Source organism: Brachionichthys hirsutus, chromosome 18 (genome assembly GCF_040956055.1).
Source record: "Brachionichthys hirsutus isolate HB-005 chromosome 18, CSIRO-AGI_Bhir_v1, whole genome shotgun sequence".
Lineage (NCBI taxonomy): Eukaryota > Metazoa > Chordata > Actinopteri > Lophiiformes > Brachionichthyidae > Brachionichthys > Brachionichthys hirsutus.
In genome coordinates this window covers 4,360,642-4,385,078 of record NC_090914.1, presented here as the reverse complement: position 1 = coordinate 4,385,078, position 24,437 = coordinate 4,360,642, and the positions used below count along the sequence as shown (strand labels likewise).

The 24,437-nt window shown below is 46.9% G+C and overlaps 1 protein-coding gene across 1 annotated transcript; it reads right to left on the bottom strand.

Moving 5' to 3' along the window:
- Positions 1-477: 477 nt before the first annotated feature.
- LOC137907609 (pleckstrin homology domain-containing family G member 3-like) lies at positions 478-19,378 on the bottom strand. Its single transcript, XM_068751962.1, has 18 exons — positions 19,318-19,378; positions 11,448-11,977; positions 8,957-9,057; positions 7,944-8,013; positions 7,793-7,839; positions 7,561-7,711; positions 7,200-7,331; positions 6,681-6,863; positions 6,486-6,578; positions 6,138-6,224; positions 6,026-6,056; positions 5,751-5,849; positions 5,542-5,574; positions 4,788-4,798; positions 4,147-4,500; positions 3,415-3,504; positions 1,300-2,686; positions 478-1,199 (listed from the first exon to the last, which is right to left on the bottom strand). The coding sequence occupies exons 1-18, from the start codon at positions 19,364-19,366 to the stop codon at positions 592-594; spliced, it is 4,056 nt and encodes a 1,351-aa protein (XP_068608063.1). The 5' UTR covers positions 19,367-19,378; the 3' UTR covers positions 478-591.
- Between the last annotated feature and the right edge of the window lie 5,059 nt (positions 19,379-24,437).

Here is a 24,437-nt window from a genome sequence, read left to right as displayed (position 1 = left end):
TACATGAGACTGATATAAATAATATTAAACAAAATATACAACTTGTTGAGGGGGAAAAGCTCCAGTGATCGTTTGTTTCAGAAGCAGCTTTCAGTAGACGTGGGATCGAGCGACATGCGTTAAAAGTGAACAAATATTAAAAACGGAAACCATCTTTGGGGCACCTCAGGCGTCTCAACAGTCAACGAAATATTTGCTCAAATTGCCTCGAGCTGACAGTTTTACAAGTTAAATAATGACTTCATTGTTATAACAAGAATCATCAACTGTGGGAGCGAAACCATAATAACAAAATAGACCTTTTATCTTCAACCGATACGGAATACGTATTTTTACATGAATGTTTTAGTACAGTGCAAACACCCAAAGTACAAATTTTGCAACACACCTCTTTTAAAAAGGCCAAAATGACCCATCATACCACTTTAATGGTGCCAACATCACCACCATGCCCCCCCCCCCCCCCCTCTAGTGAAGACACGGGTTGCATTATTTTGGGGTCAAACAGTTAAATGAGATGTTGAGAAGCATCAGGTAACTGAAAGACAACGAGATCCCTGACGTTAAAAAAACAACAAAAATGAACATGGTTCAAGAGGTCGAGCTTAAGCTCTGGAACTTGTCCCGTAAGCTCTTCACCAAATGACTGTCTGTGGTCTTCGGGGCGGCAGCCTTCGAGAGGCAGTCCGGGGCCTCCTGGAGAACCTTTTCCTCGTCTCGTAGTTTGCCAGGTTCTCTTATCGGAGACGCCTGACCGGTTGTGTTGCCGGTCCTCACACATCCCTGAAGGAAGTCTACGTCACGGAGGGGAAGCGAACCAAGCATGTGGTCCAGGGAGCTCCACCTGCACAGCAGGGGCCGGAGCCGGGGCTGGGGCCCGTCCTCCATCGCAGGACTCTGCTCCTTATGGGCTGTTGGACGGTCTGCTGGAGCTCTGTGATGACCAGGGGAGCCGTGATACTCTGGAAAGAAGCCATTACACCCGTTTGTGCAGCAGTCCAGCATCCCGTCCGGATCTGCGCGGCTCCGGGGCAGTTCTGAGGAGTGGGAGGTGTATTTGGTACGCAGCTCCTGTACAACAGGCCAGGAGAAGCCGTCTGCCGGAGGAGAGCTGGGCGTCTGCACTGGGCTGCTGGAAGCCTCTTCCTGAATATTCAGCTGGTCACAAACATTCAGGGCCAATCTCAGGTTGGGTTTACCTGCATATTTATACAAAATACAAAACACAAATATGCTTACAGTTTTCCACAGACATAAGAGGGACAGTTCGCCAAATACGAAAGGAATCATCTTATTTACCCATTTTCTCCTCCTGGACAGACGGCATATTCTTGAAGCCCTGATTGGCCGTTTCTCGGTTTTTCTGCCACGCCATTGGCCTGTTATTTTTGATGCGCTGGCTGTACTGGCGTGCCAGCTGGAGCACCTTGTTTTTCATCTTTCCCATGTCTTGTAAGATCTGGTCCTCTTCCATACTTGTTCGGAAGCTAATAGCCTTGGGTAGGTGGCCGTGATTTAAGTGGTTATTTTCTTGCGGCGTGGGAATCTTAGAGTCCTGACACGGCACCGCCTCCGAAACTGAAACGTTCGAGGTGGGGTCATCGGAAAGAGCACCTTTTTCAGATGCCATCAAAGCTGGAGGATGGTTTTTACTGGTATTAATGTCTGAAACGTCCGAGCCGATATCCTGTACAGGTTCCGACCTTGAAGCGTTAAGCTCCTCCTCTAAAGTCTGACTGACTTCCTGGTTCTCCTCGACTTTCATGCCTTGCCAAACCTTGAGCATGTCTGACATGGGCCAGAGCTCTTCCTCTGTTGTCGAGACATTCATGACACTCTGAGCTCTAAATTTGGTTTCCAGTTGTCGCTGAGGTTCCGTTTTTTCATCAGAGTCGTGACTCTTTTCTAAGCCGGGAAGGTCAAACACGGACCAGGAAGTGGGGCGGTTGCGAGCCGGGCTTTTCCTGTTCAGCGATACGGCCTGTTCCTGAGGACCGCTGTTGAGCTGCCGGCTCAGGTGCTGGACCAGACCCGCTGGTATGTAGGACAGACTTTCCCTACGCTTGACGCTGAAGTTAGCATCCTGGTGCTCGGCGTGCTCATAATATCTCCTGATCTTGTGGATGAGGAGGCGGTCTTGTCTCGAGAGAGTGGACTTGAGTTCCCCTTCAATGAGGGCACTCAGTTCTGGTTCATGAGCAGGTGTAGAAAGGATCGGCGAGACCGCCCGCAGCTCCGGAGGAGAGCTGGCCAACATTTGGGTCGGCCGCTCGAGGTCCATGCAGGCCAAGGGGCTTTTGAAGACGTCATGATCGACTGAGGGTGAAGAACACGTCATAGAACACAAGTCCTCCAAAACCAGACTGCTCCGTCTGGACAAGCTGCTGATGAAGCACTCGGAGGAAGGTAGGACGCCATTACTGCCCGGAAGCACCTCCTCTTCCTCTTCAGAGTGCTCCCCATTCATCAGCATGCTCGTTCCCTCCACCTGCAGACCGGAGGAATCGCTCTCCTCTTCTTCCTCTGCGGTTTCTCTTGGGCTATCATGAGGTTCTGGCGTCGTGTCTTCTTGGGGCCAAGAGGAGAGAGGCGACCCGGGCTGTTGGGAGGGGTGAACCTGCTGCTGGTCACCGTTGCTCCCGAGTTGAGGGAACGTTTCTAGAGGACACCGCTCCTCTTCACCGGCCTGGAACATGACACAGCATTGTTTGCAAAGTGGAATAACTTGAGCAAAAGGAATTCTGATTGCAAACAAAAGTCAATTAGACGCTTAAATCCAGAGCAGCCACAGTTTATGGAGCCTTTTAATGTGAAGAGACTTTTATTACACGTTGCGATCACATTTGCAGCTTAGCTACTAATGACACCTTATTGGCCCACTTTCCCCTCACAGCAATTAAACACTGGAAACTGCCATGTCTGAGACTCAAACGATGCGACCATTAATCTAAATCCTTTTCCCAGCGGTGCCGGCTCTTTTGACGGGCCTGAAAAAGCAGCTCGGAGCTGTGGGCTGGCGATAAGGGTGAGGGAGCGTTTAAATAAATCCAATTTCTTTTTAAAATAAATGTAATAAATGTGTGTGACGTCAGGCGAAAGCTACAACTGACTCAGAGTGCTGATCACAGAACAGAGATTTTGATTTTGAAGACCAACGTGGCTCCAGACACGATTCAAAATTGAAAAGAAATGTTGCGCACGGCAAAGAGCACCTATTTGCATAAGACACGTGAAAGCCTGACTTAGTATTGAATTAGCTCGCGCCCATAATATAAGATGACAGGGTCATTAATGTAACAATGGCTAGAAAATGGACTCAAACTGAACAACACGAAGGCAGGAGGAGCGATGGCCATTCTTGCGGCATGGAAACAAATGGATGCATATGTTTGTTTGTTTGTTGTAATTGTATACCTTTGATGCGAGACTCTCTTTCGCAGCCTCTTGCCTGCAACTGTCTTCCTCCTCCCTCTGTGGCGTTTCCGAATCTCTGCTCCGATCGTCCTGAAAGAGAAAAACAAGACATTCGTCAAGATATTTGTATTCCAAATCATCCTGGAGATCACACAGACAAGAAGCATTTTTTTTTTTTTTTAGACGATGTGTTTCCAGGCCAGCGTTTAATAATTCACTACAAGGATCAGAACATGAGACTGGAGTAACAATTAACGTTAACAAAAAAGGGAAATATGAGCAGGAAAAATGATTATCAAAGACCAAAGCTCGTGCCATTATAATGATAATTACATGAAATGGCTGTTTAACCTTTGAAGTCAGACAACTTTTATTAGCACCGCATTAAACCACTCGTAATGCAAATTCAGGCATGGTTTCAAGAGCATCAGCTTTTAAGGGGAATCATGCATGCAGTCCAAAGGCAGAACAATCCAAGCAAACGCATGCACAAGGTTAGATTTAAGTTTGGGGGAACATCGGTCACGCATTTCAACAGCATAAATGTAACCCGAGACATTCAGCATGCACAGTGCAAAAAGTAGTATAGTCGTTGGGCTGGTTCCGGTTATGAAAAGGGGAAAAAGTAAAGAGGAACGAGAGCCAGCATGGGAGAACGAGTGGCAGAGATTACTGGTGAGCTAAGTGGAATGGAGTAGGAAATGGAAAGCTGTGGGTGGCAGAAACCCTCACCGTCGTGAAGCGAGTAGAAAGCAAAGCCCTGGCTTTATAGTGCCAGCAGGAGATGGCTGCCAACACCGAGTTGGCAAAGTCGGCTACCTGGTCGTCTCCCATCAGTGCATCTTCCTCGTAACTCTCCCCCTCTTTCTCATCCTCCTCCAGTGCCAGCCCCCCCTCACTGGGTGAAGAGCCCACTCTCAGGTCACTTCCAGTAGGACTTAGCTGCTCGAGCGAGTCCCCACTGGGGATCAGATCGTCCACGCCCGGCCTCTCGACCTGGGGCTCGTCTAGACTTGCGGTCCGGGTGCCGACACCAGCTGGCTGGGGGCATCTCTCCCCAAGCAGTGCACCCTCGCTGTCTGCATGCTGTAGCGTGAAGTCACACATATGTGGTTTGCTATTGCAAGGCAAGCGCTACAGCTGTGTTGTTTACAAGGCTGGAAAGGGAATGATCTTTATTGTTGCTCTATAGCTTCCTTGTAATAAATGATTGCAATTCAGTCAAAATACATGCTTTGAAGATTATGTTTGCAAATTCTCTCTTCAGGCTTCAGTCATTTCACATTTAGAAAAGAAACTCTGAACTTTTTGAAGAAGAAAAAAAAAAAACGTATCAAGGTTTATGAAACCGCATTTGAATTTCAGACGCTTACCTTTAAAACAGCTGCATGGAGGACAAAGATAAGGAGGGAAGGAGAAACAAATGAAAATGTCATTACGTCTGAAAGCTGCTTGCTGAAGTCAGAAATTACCTGACAGCACAAGCTGAACATCACATGCATCTTGTGCCATTATAGTCGGGACACAATCGCTGCTTCCACAAGCAGAGGCCGAGCGAGGCAGCAGTTAGTCTGGCCCAGACCAATGGGAGGCCTTGTTATTAGATAAATATCAATTAGAAACATCTTCCTCTCGGAGGCTCAAACGAGCCCTGATGCAATTAGCCAGGATCATGGCCTACTCCCTCACTGAAATGGGGAGCTTGACATGAAAATTGGTCCCAAAAATTGATCTGGACTGGGAGCAGAGGAGATCTGAGGAAACGGATACACAAGGGTTTTTTTCGATTTCATAATGGGCCAATTAGAATGGAGGCAAACAGGAAGTCACGGCTGAATGTGACAACAGAGAGAGTTTTGTGTATGACAAAGCTTTCAACCAACGTGGCATACAAATAATCCCATTACATTACTTTTGATCTGATTTCCAGGTGTGTTTGAGGGAGAAGCACATAAAACCACGTCGGTGTGGACATTTGACCGGACCAAATAATCTTAGGGCTGAAGATCTGATGTGGTAATTGCCAATTTCCTCCCCCTCAATTTGGATCAAGTACCGGTAGTTAATGAATATCCCATTTGGATGCAAAATCCAAAACAGCGACGCAAACAAAATGAACAAACCAACCTTTCGTGGTCCTTGTGATTTGTTTTGCAGGCTCTAAAAACAGGAAAGAAATTACTCGTAAATAATAGTATTACAATAAAGACCTATGAAAATCAAGTTGGTGTGTAAAAGCTGAATGCATTTTTTATATATGAGATATTTGACATTTTAAGGGGATTCGATGCTAGGAGACAAATATTCAGATATGGAATGGAACAAATCTCTTTAACCTGATCTTCTTCGTCTCTCATTCCGTCCCCCAACATGGAAGTCGTCAGCAGACTCTGCTTTCTTCAGCCTCTCAGGACTATAGTGGTACTTCCCCAGATCTGAGCAGCACAGGAATCCGTCGTCATACTCGGAGCCGCATTTACAGAGGCAATTTTCTTCACATACATAAATGGGTTGGGGGCCTACTGCTATAGTATAGCATACTATACTTCCCCCGAAAATTAACCACACTCCTTGTTTGTGAATCAAACAGTTAGAGAAAAGTCAAACTTACAGTTGGAGCTGTCCATGGTGGCTTCTATCGCCTTCACAAAGGGAGACATCAGGTTTAAATACTATTATTCATTAGGCTGGGAGGAAAGAAGCCCGAGGATGGAGTCGCTTACCTTCTGTGGGATGATGGTGCTGTGGTTCTCAAGTATGAGCCTCTTAATGTGATGGAACCACAGGCGCTTCTCTTCTACCGACTTTGCCTGATTTGTCATTTAGGAAGAGGAAACACCATTAAATCAAGACAGGAAAAAAATAAAATAAAACACTCTTAAAAGGCTGAAACTGGTCAATCCTGAGTTTTAGAAATGAGAATCAAATTTCTTATTTCCTTCAGTTAGCTAAATAATGGTTTATTTAACATGACTGTGACCAACATGAACACATGTTTCATGATATTCCTAGACAATTGTTTGGAATGCAGAACTGTGTGTTTTAAGTTTCCGTCTCTGGCTTTAACCTACCTGCACCGTATGGGGCTGTTTAGGACGCTTGAAATGGATGACGCTGAAGAGGAGGGGATCTTTGGCACTGTCAAGTAACATTAAGGTAGCGCACTGCAAAACACAAGGACAATCTCACTTCATTTTCAGCGGTCGCTTACATTTAAACAATCAAATCACTAAACAATGACCAAAAAAAAGTGTCAAAAAGCATACCGAGATATGGCTCTTGTAGACGTAGTGCTCTCCTCTTTTCTTGGTAATGAGAAGCATCCTTTCAAAGAGGAAGAGTGTACGAGTGTTCTTCGCCCGCAGGACATGAAAGGTGCCCTCCAGCACCAGCTCGCCATAGGTGGTCAGGTCAGGACCCTTCCAGTTTATCAGAAGAGACTGGATCTCCTGCAGATTCATCATGAAAGCCATTTACCAGAAAAACAGGAAGGTGATGGCCCAATGGCTCAAACAGGGAAACATTAAAACGTTGCAGTCCTTATTTTTAACACTTAATTAGGCTTTGGATTTATTGCTCAATAGAAAATCTTGAAGGTGCATGAATTTTTCCTTGGATGATATCTGCTTGGAAGTCAGAGTTGGGCCATTAAAATATATATTTATGCAGAATAAGGAAGTCCAAAATGTGTAAGAGACATCTCTGCACAGGAGGAAATGCACTGCACGACATAAATTCACCTTGATATGGGACGTCAGCATGCATTTACGGTAATTCTCTCTCACCTGCACTTTGACAGCATGTTCGTGCTTCCTTTTCATGTCGTTGATGTACCAGGCTACTCCAGTCATAGTGTCTATGGCCTCCTGAATGACTTCATAGCCCTCCTCATCAGAGTCAAAGTGCTTGGCAATTTCCTTTAAAGCAGGTCGGGGACAATTTATGACAGGGAAGCAGATAAATCTTTCCCCAGACAAACACACCATGCGTGTCCTTTTTATTCATTATTTTATCTTGCGAAATACTATAAAAGTTTCAGTTGAGCCTCTCAGCCATTAATAATCAATCTGTTCAAATAAAAAAAAAGAGGAGCCTGCAGTAAGTGCTTACAAAATGACATTGCTGCGTGGAAGCAGCGTCCAGTACCTGAAGCAGCAGGTGATATTTCAGGATCCGTTGTACCGGCTTCAGAAGGTAGGAACCCAGAGGTAGGTAACGCTTTAGGGCAGCCTGACGATCCCTGAAGAACTTGGCCAAAGTTTTTCTCCTCATGCAGTCAGTCAGTGCCGCAACAGAGCTGAAAACAAACGTTACCTCTTAAAATGCAATAAGCACAAAAACCAAAAGTGCATCAAGGGAATATTTTTTAGCTACTTACTTGGGATAGTTGGTGCAATACTGAGTGTATATTTCAAAGTACTCGCTCTGAGAAAAGACAAGCCAGACAAACAAACCCACTGGATGTTTATTTTCTTAGGGAACTGGTTTCATTGTAAACAATCAGTATGGAGGAGAACAGTTCCCGTTACCTTATCTACAAAGCATCGAGCGATGGCCACAGGGTCGCTCTCGCACCCGTCTAAGGACTGCAGCAGTTCGCTGAAAGGAAGAGGAAAAGTTGGGCGTTTATGGAGCCATCGAATGCGTTAATCCAAAGCATAACATGAAAGCAGTAGTAAGCAAAAGGAAGACATAACAATGGGAGGTAAATTTCAGAAAATACCTGTCTCCAATGTAAGGACTCAGAAATGACCCACAGAAACACGTTCACCACTAGAGGGCAGCATACACTCGGCATGAAAGGACAAGCATTCCCATCAAGACAGCTTCATTCAGACTTCGAGAAACTAAAACCTTGATTGCATCAAGGTCGGATTCGTTTCACGCACAAAGTCAATATTTTGTCACACCGCAGGATTTACTTTGTCAACAGCCGTTGATGTTTGATGATGGTTAGAATGTACAGAAATGGATGAGAAAGTGTTTATCATTAAAATCAGGCAATGTTCATGCCCCGCGTGAGTTAACGAACCAGATTCATGTGAACGGCTGAGGTGCCAAGATAAGCAACTGGTTCAAACGCATTGCAACCTCCACACTGCATTAGTTCCTGTGAACTCAATAAAGGCAGCACCGCGATCCCCGTCTTCTACTTCCATTTGAAACACGAAAAGAACAATCTCTCAGTCAGGGCCGCGACGCACAACCCCTTCTTAGAGGGCAATAGCAGTTGAGTTAGAGCTCAGTGCTGTATCACCGCTTCAGCACTCAGCCACGAGGCTCCTCGCTGTGAAAGGAGGCGGGAATGTCAATGTGTGTTTTGGCCGGCCGCATGGTCCATCCATTCCTCATTCTTCCGTTAGTTTTTTTTTTTGCATTGCATTGCATGGCCTTTTAAAAAAAGCACATGAAAACATTCCTTCAGAGAACAACGTCTGCACACCGTCACGTTAGTCACGATCTTTTGCAGTGATCGTCACACTGTTCCGGGGGCACGATGCGCTGGTGGTCAGAGCGCGGAGAACAGGTGAGTGTGACTTACCTGTTGAACACATAGATGTCCTCTATGTTTCCAAACAAGCCGCACACTTGCTCTGGTTGTATGGGAAGGTCACTCCTATCGATAATGTGAGCCAAGTAGTCCTGGAGAGAACAGCAGAGGTGGAGTTCAAACATAAAACACAGGGTTAGAATTGTTTTTTTTTGTTGCCATCAAGTCAGACAGGAACCTCCAGATTCCTACCAGTAGAGGGCGCATGAACATAGAAAAACACAGAAATATGTTTGGATTTCACTAAAGCACTGATTTGACCATCAGCAGGACAAACTAATCTTTGAAATCTAACGTGCATAAATCCAGTCCAGTCTTTGAGGCTTAACAGCTTTTAAAACAGCAGGATCCTCAAGGTCGATTGAAAAGCATCCTTTTAAGGCTTTGTTTGATTGATTGGAAGCCAGTGTTACTGTCTGGAGGCGGTTCTGTCACATCCAGACCGTTTCCCCTCCAAGGACCCGGAAACACCTTGACCCCCCCCCCCCCCCGGCAACATTCAAGCAGATAAAAAAAATAAAAAGACAAATAAACCAACATCTGGCTGACGATCCCTCCTCGTTTGGACGCACCGATGCGTTATACAAACAACTAGAGCAGCGAGTTGACAAGGGACAAACAAGCACACACGCAGCAACTATATAAAAAAGGGCAGACCAGTAAACAGCTTGTACACACGAAGCCGCCCAGACAATGTTGGCGCAAACACAGACACTTTGCAGGCCCACTGGTCAGATCAAATTGAGAGTAGAACCATCACATCAGTCGACTAAAGGAACCGCAGCCGGTCATATATGGAGAATTCCAGTGCAGTGAGAGCAATGCTGCAGGCGTCACACAGAACCCCCCCCCCCCAGTGTTAAACATACATGGCCTCCAGCATGTTGGAAAGCCTTGTGGTATTAATCCATCATGTGTTCTCAGGAATATACTGAACCGATTTGTCTTGTTACGGGTCAAATAAAAATAAAGATTGACGTTAGTAAGTTGTTCTGAATGCGTGTTTGATTTCACTGAATCCAGCTTTGAGCACCGTCTTGTTTTAACTATGTTGAGTATGATTTTCACGGACGCGTGTTCAGACCAGGTGTCGGACACGGAGGCCAGCTGGGGTCAAGCAGCTGGCTCTCTAAACGTCAATTTCATGGAGACCCAGAAGAGTGAGATTTGAGAGTGAATGCTGGACTAGAGTTCAGCATCAGTATCGACTGGAGGTTTCACATTTGTTTGGTTTAGATAAAAAGAAAAAAGCATGCCAAAACAAAGCAGGAGTTTCATACACCTCTCTCAGAGTCAAGGCTTGGAGTGAAATCAAACGAGGAAGCACCGCTGCAATCATAAAAGATTAGAGGATATGTCTGAATTCAATAGAGCCTACGCAAAAAAAAAAAAAAAAAAAACCTGTCTCCGTTCATCTGAGCCGTTTCCCCAGTTGGTGCAGAGATGGAGGTTCTGGGTTCGCTGCAGCCGGGCCCAGACTGGGCTGGGCTGTGGTTCATGTAAACTAAAATAGTTAGAAGTCCTGGAAGGGTTTGTGAAGAGCAAGTCGTTACTCTCACTGCGACGAGGGCGGCGCTCCCTCCCACAGCAAACGGCCGGCGCTGTCGGAGACGAGGTGAGGGGAAGTGCTGGCTGGGATTTTGCTGCCATGCTCTCGGAATGCCTCACCTGTTAAAGACATTACCATCGACGAAGCGGAGATTGTTTGACAGCTCCCGTTTCTGTGCAAGAGCTTTAGAAAGACCGAGGGGCCACAGAGGTTTCCCGGTCTGGAGGTTGTTTCCAGGCTCTGAACGGCACAAGATGTGATAAAGTGGCTTGTCGAGTAGCAAAATCATCCCTGGCTCACTTCCCATGCTTCTCTCATCTCTGAGATGAGGCTTCTGCTATCTCGACGGAGATCCTAAAGCTCGACATTTAGCCTGTCGAAAACCTGCACCTGCATCCCAGTCTTTGATTGTGCGTTTGAACTCCAGACGCGAGTCCATCAGGCAACAAGCTGCAGATCCATTGTACTGTAAATATGCGTAATGGTTTACATACAACACAGACTGCTCAAGGCCTTCTCTTTACGGACTCGAGAGCCACAAACAAAGCACAACACAATTGCCAGATGTGCTTAACTCTGAACCACTTGATTTTGTCAGGGCAAAAAAAGAACTCACTGAACTCATGTGTGGCCTCAAACAGCTGCTCTGAACACAATAGCCGCCATTTGTTCTCAGCAGCCATCGAGCTCAATCCCCTGCACCGGCGCGCCGACGGCCAGATTCACTAAATCGCCTCCAATGAGTTCTGCAGACATGAAATCATGGCGGCGCCTCAATCCAAGGCAAACATGTACATTAAAACACCCTGAAGGCCGACGACCCACTCTGTATAATAATCAGACGCTTGGCTCACGATGAATGCTTGGCTGAAAGTCAACACCGACTGTAACAGAAGACCCGATTCATTCACGTCAATCACGGCGTCCACTCACCTCCACGATGCTGCGCAGGTCCTTAACATACATGCGTTCAGTCTCAATGATCTCCATGACAACACGGTCCAAATAGGTCAGCTTTGGGTTTGGCGCCATGGTGTCTGTGACAACAGGTGAGGTGGGAACGTGGGGGGCTTCGCCACTCGCCTTCTTGTCGGAGGCGACGTCGCTGTTCCATCGGTTGCTGATCAGCCTCGGCTCCAGCCAGCGGCACCTGGAGCCGCTCAGGTTGGGGCTCTGGCCCCCCAGCTTCTCTCCAGCGCCTTCAGCCGGGCTCAACTCCAAGTCGATATCCTCCTCACCCGATATGGGAGGGGTGGCGGAGGAAGGAAGGGCGACGGTGCTTCCAAAAAGGCTGCGGCTATCACGGGACGAACCGGAGGACAGGGTGGACACCAGACTGACCGGACGTTCCCCCTCGGCTTCTAGCCGCGCCTCATACAGCTGGCCAAAACAGTCCGGCCCAAAGTCAAGGTTGGCCTGATCATGGTCACTTGAGGAGAGGGGCGAGGAAAACTGAGGAGATTCTGGGACAGGTAACAGGGAAACAAAAACAGAAGGGAGGCGTCAGGCGTTTGGCAGGTGAACAGTAAAACGTCACATAAAAAGAAACGCTGGTCGTTAAAGTCGTCACACGGCAAAACCTGATCATCGCTCATCACCTTCATACTCTGACGGGTTGACCTGATCTCGGTCGGTGCATCGTGCTATGCATTCAGCAGTTAAAATACAACTCAAGTACTCTTACAACATATATTATAAAAGACCTCCATGCTGTGAGTGTCTATGCCCGGCTGGAGACACAAAGGTTTGAGAGGCTCTGCAGCGAAATGCCTACTGCAGCGCAAATTAATACTGACATGGTCGAAATTAAAACAGTGCATGTTCTGTGGAAAACCCAACCATTTCCTCTCGTTCTCATGACTGCTGAAGGCTGAACCTTAGAAAAACAGAGTGGGGGAAACTTGGGACAAAAAAAAAAAAAAGGTGAAAGGGACTAGCGGCTTTGTTTCCACTGTTTTTTTTTTATTGCTCCATGTCGAGACACATATTCAATTTCATATCCTCCTCAGCCAAACGGCTAATTTAACTCAAATGTTTCCTAAACATGTGAAGCCACGGTGGTTTGAGAATGGAGCACCGAGTGTGCGGGGAACTCCATTTCCTTCATTATTCAAAAGGTTAAAAGGGGTCAAACCGGTTCTGCAGACTTAATAAAACTGTTTTGTGTCATTTCAAGACCACAGCATCAATTATCGAGAGAGTAAGTAAAATAAATCTTGACTGCGATGGACACACCCTCCATCGCCAGTGTCGCTGCATGTTCATTGTTAGATGTGCATCAAACTGATGCAGCTGGAAGACGGGCTTCACAGGAAGAATCAAAGTGCATTTCAGTAAATTCACAGACACACACCCTCTGGCATCCTCCAACTTTCCATGAGTCACTACTGCACTCATGAGAGGTTTCGTTCAGTTCCACAATCCACATCAAGCCATTCCTTCAAACCGTTTCACACGCTAGGAGAAACGGACGGAGCTGGCAGGCAGGATCCGACCACGAGAGGATACGCAGGGTTTTACGCTCCGTAACAAATCGGAGGAGGCGGCGTAGCGACGAGCCGCATTCAATACACCTCCGAGAATTAGAACAAGGCAACCCTCTTTTGGTTCTCAGATGTGGTGTGTCAGGCATGTGGGAATCCCCACTTCCTCCTCCCTCCTCTTCTTCACACCCTGAATCCATTTAAAATAATAGCTACAGGGCTGCAGAGATAAGGGGAGGGAAAGGGAAAAGCACAAGTCCATGATACGGTGAGACATCATCTATGTCTCACCGTTACAAAAACAAGTCGAGCTGAACTGTAGACAGCGATACCGTTTGTCTTATCTGAAGACTGGAGGACACACTTGATCACCAACTCACCCCTGACCACCTCTGAGAGACCACTTCAGATACTAGTGTCACGGGCAGCCATCATCTGTGGCTGATGCATCACACCTTGGGGACTTGGGGACAACAGAGCTGCTGCACCGCTCGCTGACTTTGTGAAACAGAACATGCAAAGGAATGCAAATGATCTGGTCCAATATGCAGTTCTCAGATAAGTGGGGCGTCTGGTCCAGTCCAGGGCAGCGCAGCGTTTCCACCATTCTGCACGGCGCTCCCGGCGGTCACCTCGTGATCTCCCTTCCATGCATGCATGTCCTGTTTACATCAATTATGACACCTCTTTATATACAGAGCAATAAGCAGCCATGATCACACAGACAGTAAAAGATTCTCCAGCACAGCTGCAAACACTCCGAACCCTCTGGAGCCGCGAGTCACGCTCATTGGTCCGTTTCAGACAGAACTAGATACGACTAGAACGTTTCAAATGAAGCCTTTCAAAGACAAACATGCACGTTTTTATATCGATAATGTACAATTAAGCTGTTTTTCTTTATAAAGTTTTTGTATTCTTTTTGATCCATTCATAAAAGTTAGAATTTCCTCTTTCACCATGTCGATTCTTACCGATGATTTATTTTCCAACCCGTTTCCATTCCAAAAGCAGATCTAAAAAGGTTTGATGTAAATCTGTCATGAACTGCAGTTAAATAGTTGAGTATATGCAGGAGATGATGGATTTGCAAGTACAAGCCAGATTCAGCAAAAGGGAAGCGTTCACTGAAGCTACAGATATGCACACGCCACATAAATCACAAAGTACGCCACCTTAGCAAAACACAATGCGCTCCGTTGTTTCAAAGCGGCGTCAAAGCGTTAACTAAGTCAAGGCTAGAGAGATAGTGTAGCGTTTGGGCTGCATTTCAGACAACCTGTAAAACAAGTAGCTGTTTGTCACAATAAGGGCAGCAACAGGAAGGTTAATCCATGTATTAAACCAGATCAGGTGATCGTGTGTGAACAAATGTATAACGCCGTTAACCAAAAACCCTTCTTCGCCATTCTTTGAATTCCAGTTTCCGGGCCGTTGAGCCGGGGGTTATCATTTCCAGACAAAGGTGTGTTAATGCTGCAAGCATGACCTTCCTTTCTCCTTTGTCGCTCCCCTGAACACAAATCCCCCCCCCTCCGGGTCAGCGGTGTACTCGAACGCAGCGCTGGCATATACTAACAACAAACAACCTGTGTGCAATGGTTGAGTTAACAGCTTCCCAGTCAGGAAGCCTTTACTGAAGGATGAAGCCGGTGAGTGTGGGCGGTTTCGGGCGACGGAGGGTATCATCAGGTGTATGACAGGTGATTTAGGGTAGGCAGACAGACAATCAGTGGAGGGGGGGGGGGGGGGGTGCAGTGACTCATCAGTCTGCAGCCTCTCACTTTCAGACTGAATTTATGCCGTCAGAGACTGTCTCTACATCACGCTGTATGACGTCAGGTGGTGTGTAACAGATTGGTGCAGGAGGTGAATGGAAACACTCAGGGTAATACCCCCGAGCACCTGGCAATTACATTATCTAAAAAATAAAAAAATAAAAAAACCCAGGCACGTGTGCAATGGAGATGAATATTTGTCTGGAGTTGTTGGTGTGTGTCAGTGTGTGTGTGTTGGGCACACAACGCATTCTTGTTTGGGGAATAATTTCTGGGTTGTGAAAAAAACATTTTTAGCATTCCTTCTAACCTTAACATTTCATTTAAGGCAGGCAGAGGTTTTGTTTTCTCCAGCGCTGTAACGCCTGAACACGCATCAGTCTTCTTCAAACAATGCATTGCATCATTTCAACATTAGCTGCCATTAGGAAACAAGCTAGACACAAAACAAGGGTGATAATGACAGCGTACACACCAGTATTGTGCAAGACGGAAAATGTTTCAAGCGGAACAATAACAGATAATTCAAGTCGAGCTGAAATGATTACATGAAAAATGTTTTTGCTAAATATATGGAAATACAAATGATTGTAATCCCTACATGCTAAAAACAGTAAATCCTCACATTACCTTAAAGACAGCAGCGATCCAATCCGGTAAAGGATCTAAATCGACATCTCCGATCCCTCCAACTGCTCTGCACTGATTTTTAATATGACGAATGATGAGTGTACGCTACCCACTTAAAAGGGGAGCTGCCTCCGACAAAGCCACACCTTCGTGACGATTCTTTCTGACGGAGCCAAACTGGATGGTAAGCAGCCCAGACTTTATGCTCAAGTTCCTCCTGCACTCTCGTCTGGCTTGTGGCCTTTTGTTTTCTAATCAAATTAGGGACACAGAAACAGGAACAAGGCAGCAAACGGCCACGTTCAGCATGCAAATGCTTTTTTCTGTGAGTCGCAAGAGCTTTTAGCTGCAGAGCAGGACTTTTTCTTCAATGGAAATGTTCACAAATGTCTCAGGAAGCATAATGTCAAAAAAAGGAGGGGCCCAAAGTGCATCAAGTCATCATTTATGTACATGTTAGGAAGTTTTCATTAAAGAAAACTAACAGAGGAAGAATAGCAACACTGTGGGCACAGCATTTATCGGAAAACTACAAGCCCCTGCCTGCTCTGCCATCAGCAAGACTCCACACAGCCGCTCTGGCTTGATTCATCCTGACTCATGCATCAGATGGTGACGAGTTTGAACCCAGCATGCATGAGCCCCGTGTAAATTAAACTAACTTGCGATATTGCTTGGAACATCAGCTTGACTGTACCTGCAGCTGCATGATCAACAGCATAAAAAATGAACGATTGGTCATTTTACCTTCATCATGTTACCCGGGCGTTTGACACAAGGTGGAAAATCCTGATTTATGATTGGATGATGAGCGAGTCCAGTTACAAAAAAGGACTTCAACAGGCTCTTCGGGAGACGACTAAGCTGCAAACTCTTTCAGAGCCAAGGGCAAAGTGTGTGCGATCCCCTTTCCCCCGCGGGGATAAAGAAAGAATCATGTTTTGCAGCACTTAATCTTAATAAATCCTTCGGCACCGCTCAAGATCCACTCTGGACTTTCATCATCAGGAGTTTCATTTACACTTGTCTTTGGCCTCACAAGGAGTTTCCAGTGCTGTTAAAAATTAACCTGAAGGTCGGTAAATACACCAGAGTGGACAACAGGGGCTGAGTGTGCCCACACACACACACACACACACACACACACTACATTCCGCACTGACAGTCAAGGTCATATCGTTAAGCTGGGAAGCTTCTAGGGAATTCTGTCGTTTCAACATATAACTAACCCGCCTTTGTATGCATCATCTACAAACCATCGTTAAACTATTAGATTCCTTAAATATCTGCTACTGTAGGGAAAGAGTCAAAGAAACCAAGATAAGATGACAGAATAAATCCCCCCCCACGACCACTGAAGATTGACCTTATCTCAGAGAGACAGGAAGAACCATAAGGACAAAACCAAAAAAGCTTCATTTTAATCTGGTAACCCCCCCCCCCCCCCCCTGTGATCCAGCCTGGCTCGTAAAGGATCCAGCTGTGCCAGCTAACCTCACTGCATAGGCATGTGATGATCCACTTAAACCCCTCCATCAACAAGCCCCCCCCCCCCCCCCCCCCCAATCTAAGAGCTCTTCAGGCCCTCACACACATCCTGCCTGAGATCTATTCAGAACTTACATTTCCTCTGGACATCCCCCCCCCCCCCCAGGCGTGAATCCAGTGTAAACTCTACGGCCGAAGCTGCCGTCCTGTTAGCACCTCGCTGCAGAGGCCACGCCCGCTGGTGGCAGGACGACTGTGGGAAGTGTGGAGAGAGACGACGCTTCACTGGCATCCCGTCAAGAGCGCAGCGTTGTAAAGGACGCGGTGCCATTTGACCCCTTGGTTCACACAGCGACTGTATTAACTGTACACAGCAATCAAATGAGGAATTTAACATGCTGCTCTGGGATTTAATGTACTTTACTACATCCAGGAAAAACCGTGCAATGCTTGCTATAATGAATTACAAGGGGAAAAAAACAATAATTACACAAAGAATCTTTTACAAGCACACATTATCGATCAACATTATTTAGCCATTACTGTGCTGACCAGATCTCCTCCATCTTTAAAATACTCCAATGCACATGGCAATGACAAAACGCCAGCCACATGCTGATGCAGAGTTTTATTGATACAAACGAGCTTCTTATAGAAGCCGGCGAGCAGCAAAACCCAGAGAAGAAGAACTAATGTGGGTAATAGAGCAGAGGCTCTACTATAGAAGGAATGCCACTGGAGGCCATTAAATCCTTTGCATGCAAATACATTCTATTGTGAGATGAACAGATGCCTGAGGCAAGCAACTAAACAACTGCACCGAGTGAGAGATTCTCCTGCATGGCAGACATGATATGGAGTAACTCAGAAGACCTGCAACACCTGAAGGATGTTGTGGACCTGCAGGATAGGGGGGGCGGGGGGGGGCTTGTCGGGAGTTTCAGCCAATGTTGGCGTTCAACTTCAAAAACCGGAGTTGCTCTGATCAACACACAGACAATTAAGCAGAGAAAGGCTTCCCAGTCAAGGAGCTAGGAGGCCACTCAGAGACAGAGTCATCCCCTGCCATCCTATATGAGCGTCCACAAACCAATGCCCACCGGTCTGGAAAAGCTTCAGTGAATGGTGATGATCCATCCACCCCGTTAAAGCTGTACATTCTGCACACCCAGCGACATTCCCCCACACGAGGGGTTACGTGGGTCAGAGAGAAGCCTCATCTTTGAAAGAGATGCTTCATGCTGCCTCAGGTCCACTGGAGACTGGACTGCGTCTGCATTTTATATCATTCTCACGTGATGTAGGAGTGGAATCGTGCTGCTTAACATTCTATGCAGTGATATAATTTACAGTGAAACGGATCAGCGTTCTGCTTCATTTCACGTCAAAACTTAATGAATAAGCGCAAGGCCGCCGGTCAACACAACCCCGTTATGTTTACACTGACATAACAGAGTCTTCTTCTCCCTGGGAGCATTCCTCCTGCCTGTTAACCGAATCCAATCAGCACCTCGGAGCACTTTACAAGCAGTCCTGCCCCTTAATTCCCATCCATCCATCCACAGCAGGAGAGCCAGGAGGGTCACAACCGAGCCAACAACACAATGAGAATGACTGCAGTGGGTGTTTTGTCATACCCAGGTGATTCTACAATGGATATGCGAGTCGCAGAATGAGCTGTGAGGACATGCAAAGTCAGAAGAATGGCCTTTTTGAAGACACAGACTACACAAAGACACACATTTCCGCCCCCGCCCGAGGGTGGCACACGTCTCCGCCAGCCGAAATGCCTCTATGGGCCAAAGCTGAACCGACGGGACAGGCGCAGGGGAGAAAGGAAAGCTTTGACGCTCTGGTATTCTTCAGCCAAAGCGGAAGCCCAGCGCCAAATATGCCCAGTAGAAAAGAAAGAGGAGGCCTGGGGAGCTGGGGGGGGGCGTAGGGACAGTGCAGACCAACAGATACAAAGAGCCCCTGTGTCAGTGTTGTAGCTGCGACTGAAAATAATGAACACTATAACAACATGTAATTTGAGCGGACCCCAGAATACGAGGTCGACCCCGCTGGCTTTGTACCCGCCGCCTTGGCTGCGGTGACACACTCGGGTTCGATGTGCGAGTGTTGGAGGGTTTCGGCAGCACGGAGGGGTTTGGCTGAGCTCCACAGCCTCACAAAGAGCCTCTCTGCCTCGTCTGTAGGAGGGAGGCTCGTCGCTCGCTCAGCTCAGCCTCTCAAAGCTTCTACATTTCCTGCACATTTCCATTTACGTCTGCTGTACTCCTGTGTTATGTTAGCATGCCGTCACGGGTGAGCAGCAGCACCATTAGGAAAGGGTCTGATTTAATGAAAGCCTCGTTAGAAGACTGCTCAATTCTAAAAAAAAAACACAGCAATTACTAAAAGCATATACATCATTGATCCTACCTTCCCCCATTGGGCCCTGGTGGACAGCAGAACGGGAGCCCTCTGGCATGGCACTCGGGCCTCTGGAGCTGAAAACAGAACCGGAATCAAGTTTAATCTGGTCAGCACAGCAGAGTTGGGGAGTCTCTGCAGGGTACTCCCCCCCCCCCCCCCAAAAAAAAACAACAACAACAACTTTTAATGCTTTTGTGATGTGCATACATGCGCTTTCTCTTATTGACCGAGCTCACCGAAGCCTAATGAGCTCATCTTTTCAGGTCTTGCATAAAAAAGGGAAATTCTTCCCATTCCTCTGCCCTCACCGACGGCTCATGCCAGCCGCATGCTAAAGCAAAGTCTGAGTCCGAGGAATGCTCAGGCGACTCGGTAAACTGATAGGAACTCCTGCTAATCGGCAGAGAAAGAGCTTGAAGGGGAGCGGGCAACAACAACCGGCCCGCTTAACATGAAGAAACGCAGAGGATTAAGCGACAACGGAGTCGATGTTGAAACGATTTAACATTCGAAAACCTCAAAACGGTCAATCTGCATGTGGAGGGGAGAAGCACGCGAGCCCAACAAAAGAGGAACACTCTATAGTTCCCATACAAGTTCCTACCATGTGAAAAAGAGGACGCCATTATTAGTGGAACTGCTGCATGAGACGCCACTGCTGGTGGGATTTACTTTCCTAATCCCTCATGCTATAGCACTGTTAATATTAATCCATCTCCTCAGAGCCGCCGGTTTCTCACATCACTGCCTCCCTGGCTCCTTTGCAACAAATTAACGTGGAGGCCTGTGCATGAGAACTCGTCTCGCTGTGATCCGCAGTGAGCCTCCAGCTTTTTAAACATCACATTCTTGGGCCAGCTAGATCAGAGAAGCAGGAATTCTTCAGGGATTAGGATGGCCATTGTTCCTAGTGCGTTCGCTGGCCGCCGCGCCGAGTCGGCAGCCGTGCCGGCCGGCTAAGGATGAACCCAGGCCACCGGGAGGTTCACCAATTAGGTCGCGCAGGAATGCAAGGAGAGCAATCACAGCGCTGGATCCACATTTAAAAAAAAACCATCGTCGGGTTCATGCAGCTGCAGGATGGGTTCTGCAGCCACAAAGCCGCTATCATTTTATGCTAAGTCTATAGAAGCGACTGGAAATAAATAGCAGGAAAGTAAATGTGCATTCTCGGTGGTGGTCAGGAGGGCCGATGGCGCAAATTTGCATTCAGTAGATTTGCTAGGCGCAAAGAGTTGACAGAATAGAATATGATGAGAAACTGATTTAACTGCATTGAACATATTCAGATTGGAAAACATCTCACAAAAGATGTGTGTGGGCTTCGTGACATCCCTTTTTACCTGGAACAATGAGGGCTAATATCTAATGAATGTCCAGAGGGCTTCGACCAACCCACCTAGTATCACCATTTTTGATCTGATCCGCCTTGCGTTGAATGGAATAATAATTTTGTTTGATCTTTGAAATAAAAGTTCACAACTGCTATAAAACAAGCAGATTTAAGGTCAGTCAATGCAGCATCCAAAATGGCACTGATCGAGGATAAAGACTCCTCAAAGGCCCTTCACCGAGCTTCGCTAATAGACTTTCAAGTGGCGGGTGGGCGGACCTTGTGGAAACCGACAGAAGTATTCATGTTTAGGGGTAGACTCTGAATTCACCTCAACAAACAGTAAAATCCTCTGATAATCCCAACAACAACAACGGCCTGTTTAATGCTCAGACCAAAGATATGCTAATCTGGCTAGGAATAAAAAGTTCAAAACTAAATAAACTGTCTGGGTCATGAAAATGTTTTCCCAAAGGCTTATCAAAGGCGATCTGGTCTGTAGGTGTAGGAAATGGTTTGGCTGGAGAAAGTGAACATGTTTGTGTGACCCCCCCCACGACCTTGGTACGTCTGGACAGAGTTCTCGTCGACGCTCACCTCCTGTTTGCTGACCTGCAGCAAGATCTTTGTTTTCCTGTGATAAGAAAATGGCCAAATATAAAATCGTAATGAGAAACACTCCATGCAGACCAGCATCCATGCCGAGATAGACGGCCACCTGCCCCTAACCTAGCTGCCATTTCACACAAATGGAGCATTCTGCTTTCCCACTTCCCACAGCTGATGACTGAACCAACCGCAGCGTGAACCACCTCGCAAGGGAATCTGCAACTTGCACCCCTAAAATTGAAGACAGATGGTGCAAGAGCGAATCAGAAGGTTATTAAAAGAGATCAGCAACGGCTCGCTTCTTCAGATGGGCAGATAAACTCCTTTGTTCCTCTAATCGGCAGGCTTTACACTCATCCACGCAGTCAAAGCCGGAATTCCCTTCTTGAAAAAAGACAATAAACAGACGAGTAAGAGGTTTGCAGCGCAACCACGACCTCGGTCCAGGCGTGCTAAAGGAAAGGAGTCCTCAGAGGGCCGATGACTATCTGGGGGCATTTATTACCACTTACAGGCCATCGAGCCATATGACAGAAGTGAAACCACAGAACGCGCCTATACAGAGGAAACCAAAAAGGTAAACAGGACTTCTGCTGGCAACGCCGTCTCTCCAGGAAGGGCTGCAGAGGGCACAGACGAGTCTGAGGATGTGACATCATACATACTTAAAGCTTGAAGTTCACTCATTACTGATTGGGGGGGGGGGCATTCTGATAAACGACACGTCTACCGGTGAACTCAGCTGCCCTCCTGACGATGCTCACGGCCGATTACGGAAAACAAGGAGAGATTATTAATCAGCAATCCTTCGTGCGTCAATTAACAGCACAAATTGCTCTTTACTAGGGCGGAACAAGTTGACGGGAGGAGAAGCTAAAAATAAATCCCAGGAATTCCTGCTGAATTTCTCCCTCCAAGTTAGAGACCTGTATTCAAAATCTACCCCCCCCCCCAAAAAAAAGGCCCACAAGAAACTGAAAAGTAGGATATGAGCCTCCTGGGACGTCTCCAGACACGGCCGTGCATTTTATTTTTTACATTTAATTTTAAAGACACCATCCTTCAGGTCAGTTGTTTACATTCAGAGCAAAAAAAAAAAAAATAAATAAAAAAGAATCTAACCCAACATGGCCGGCAGAGTTCCAAGGTCCTGTGATCTGACAGAGACAGCAAGTCTTTATTATTGCAGCAGTGGTGCCATGTTTATCTTGCAAGACCCCTGGCTCACCCTCCAAGCCTTATATACCCCAGTAGAAAATACCCTCTGACAAACAGCCCCCCCACATTACTCCTGCAGTTGTACCCCAACGCACAGAGGGGCAACAGCTTTTCATTCACTGTGGGGAAAACAATAAACCATTGCGCTCCCTCTTCATCTCAATAAAACCCACAGCTTCCACAAAAGAGCTGCCCAACCCTCGACCTCCAGCAGACACACACACACACACACACACACACACACACACACACACACACACACACACACACACACACACACACACACACACACACACACACACACACACACACACACACACACACACACACACACACACACACACACACACACACACACACACACACACACACACACACACACACACACACACACACACACACACACACACACACACACACACACACACACACACACACACACACACACACACACACACACACACACACACACACACACACACACACACACACACACACACACACACACACACACACACACACACACACACACACACCTTATTTTAGCTCGCTACATTTCAGGGCATGCTACTTAGATGTGGCCATAAGTTATCCAGCCCAATGAACACCCACATGGAACTCAGGAATTCTGACCCACATGCTTGCATGAACACTCGGGCCAAAATAGCCCTCGATGGGAGAATAATCGTTCCCTGCTGTTCCTGAAAAAAGGGAAGAACTGGCCATTTCCACCTCGCCCATCAATGAAACCTCGAACCACAGAATGCATACCTGGCAAAGTGAAGTGCATGTACGTGACCCTCTTAATTGGCAAGACTTCCAGCGCTTTAACATTACAGATGACAGACACCAGCGTGGGTAAAGGAGTCGGGGGGGGGGGGGGGAGCAGTCCGCCGTAATGAGTTTGGAGGGGAGGGCGGAAGGCTGCCGGGTAAAATTAGATGACAAGCCTTCAAATGGAAGTGGAGTGCAACCATTTAAAGGTGCATTGCACCACAGCTTCGGGCATTGCTCCCTCATACCACGGCGAGTGAGGTTATTGTCACCGACGCTACAGCAAACACAGTCGGACCTCCCCTTAGCCGTCTGGAGTGCTAAATCACTTACGGTGCACAAACTTTACTTTTAAATAAACCAAGCTGCCGGGTTCTGTTTAAATTTAAACAAGCGTAATCGTAGCTCTCGTTTGGAAATCCTGCGAAATCCTGAGATCCAAGGCTGAAATGCTCAAGAGGGCTCTTTAAAAAAAAAAAAAAAAAGTTATAAAAGGACTCCATAGATTAAACTGCCTCTGAAGGTCTGGTAATTCTATCACAGTGGGAGCATACTAAGACTTTGGAGAGGGTGCAGAGTGCCAACTTTGAGCTCCAAGAGACTCTTTCTGTCCGGACCACCTGGAAGAGAGCGCTGCCCGTCGCACTAAGGAAACATTTATCTAAAATGAGGCTGAGGGGTTATTGTCTGGAAGGTCAAGTGAGGTCAAATGAGGAGAAAATGGAACTTTTCACTAGTAACTGATTGATTTTGTTCCATTCTTCAACTGCCGGTGGGGAAGTCATTGCCCCCCAGGAAGAGGCTTGCATTTAAAAAGCTTGACTTTGTCTCACCGGGGTGCTCATTAGAAGAAGAAAAAAGGAAAACTAATAGGTTTTCTGCAGAATGGGCACCATGGGGTGTGGGAATGGGATGCAGTGAAAGAGGAAATGGGGGGGGAATGATTCAACTGCAGCGTGTGTCACAAGTCGAGACAACAACGTGCAGGTGGGAAAATAGCATCTCCTCAAGAATAAATCAGCTCCAGCTGAACAAAGTTCATCCTGGTGAGAGAGAGAGCCGGTTGGAAGACAAACATCTCTTATCTGACTGAAACTCCGGAACCCTTGGAGCTCAGATGTTGCGAAATGAACGCAGCAAAAAAGAGGCGCACCCCCCCCCCCCCCCCCCCCAAAAGAAAATCTTTATTCGA

Coding starts and splice junctions, on each gene's coding strand:
- LOC137907609 (XM_068751962.1), bottom strand. CDS start 19,366: ATGCCAGAGGGCTCCCGTTCTGCTGTCCACCAGGGCCCAATGGGGGAA. Junction 7,712..7,792: donor TATTGCACCAACTATCCCAA/GTAAGTAGCTAA, acceptor GTTTGTTTTCAG/CTCTGTTGCGGCACTGACTG. Junction 2,687..3,414: donor AAGAGAGTCTCGCATCAAAG/GTATACAATTAC, acceptor GTCATGTTCCAG/GCCGGTGAAGAGGAGCGGTG.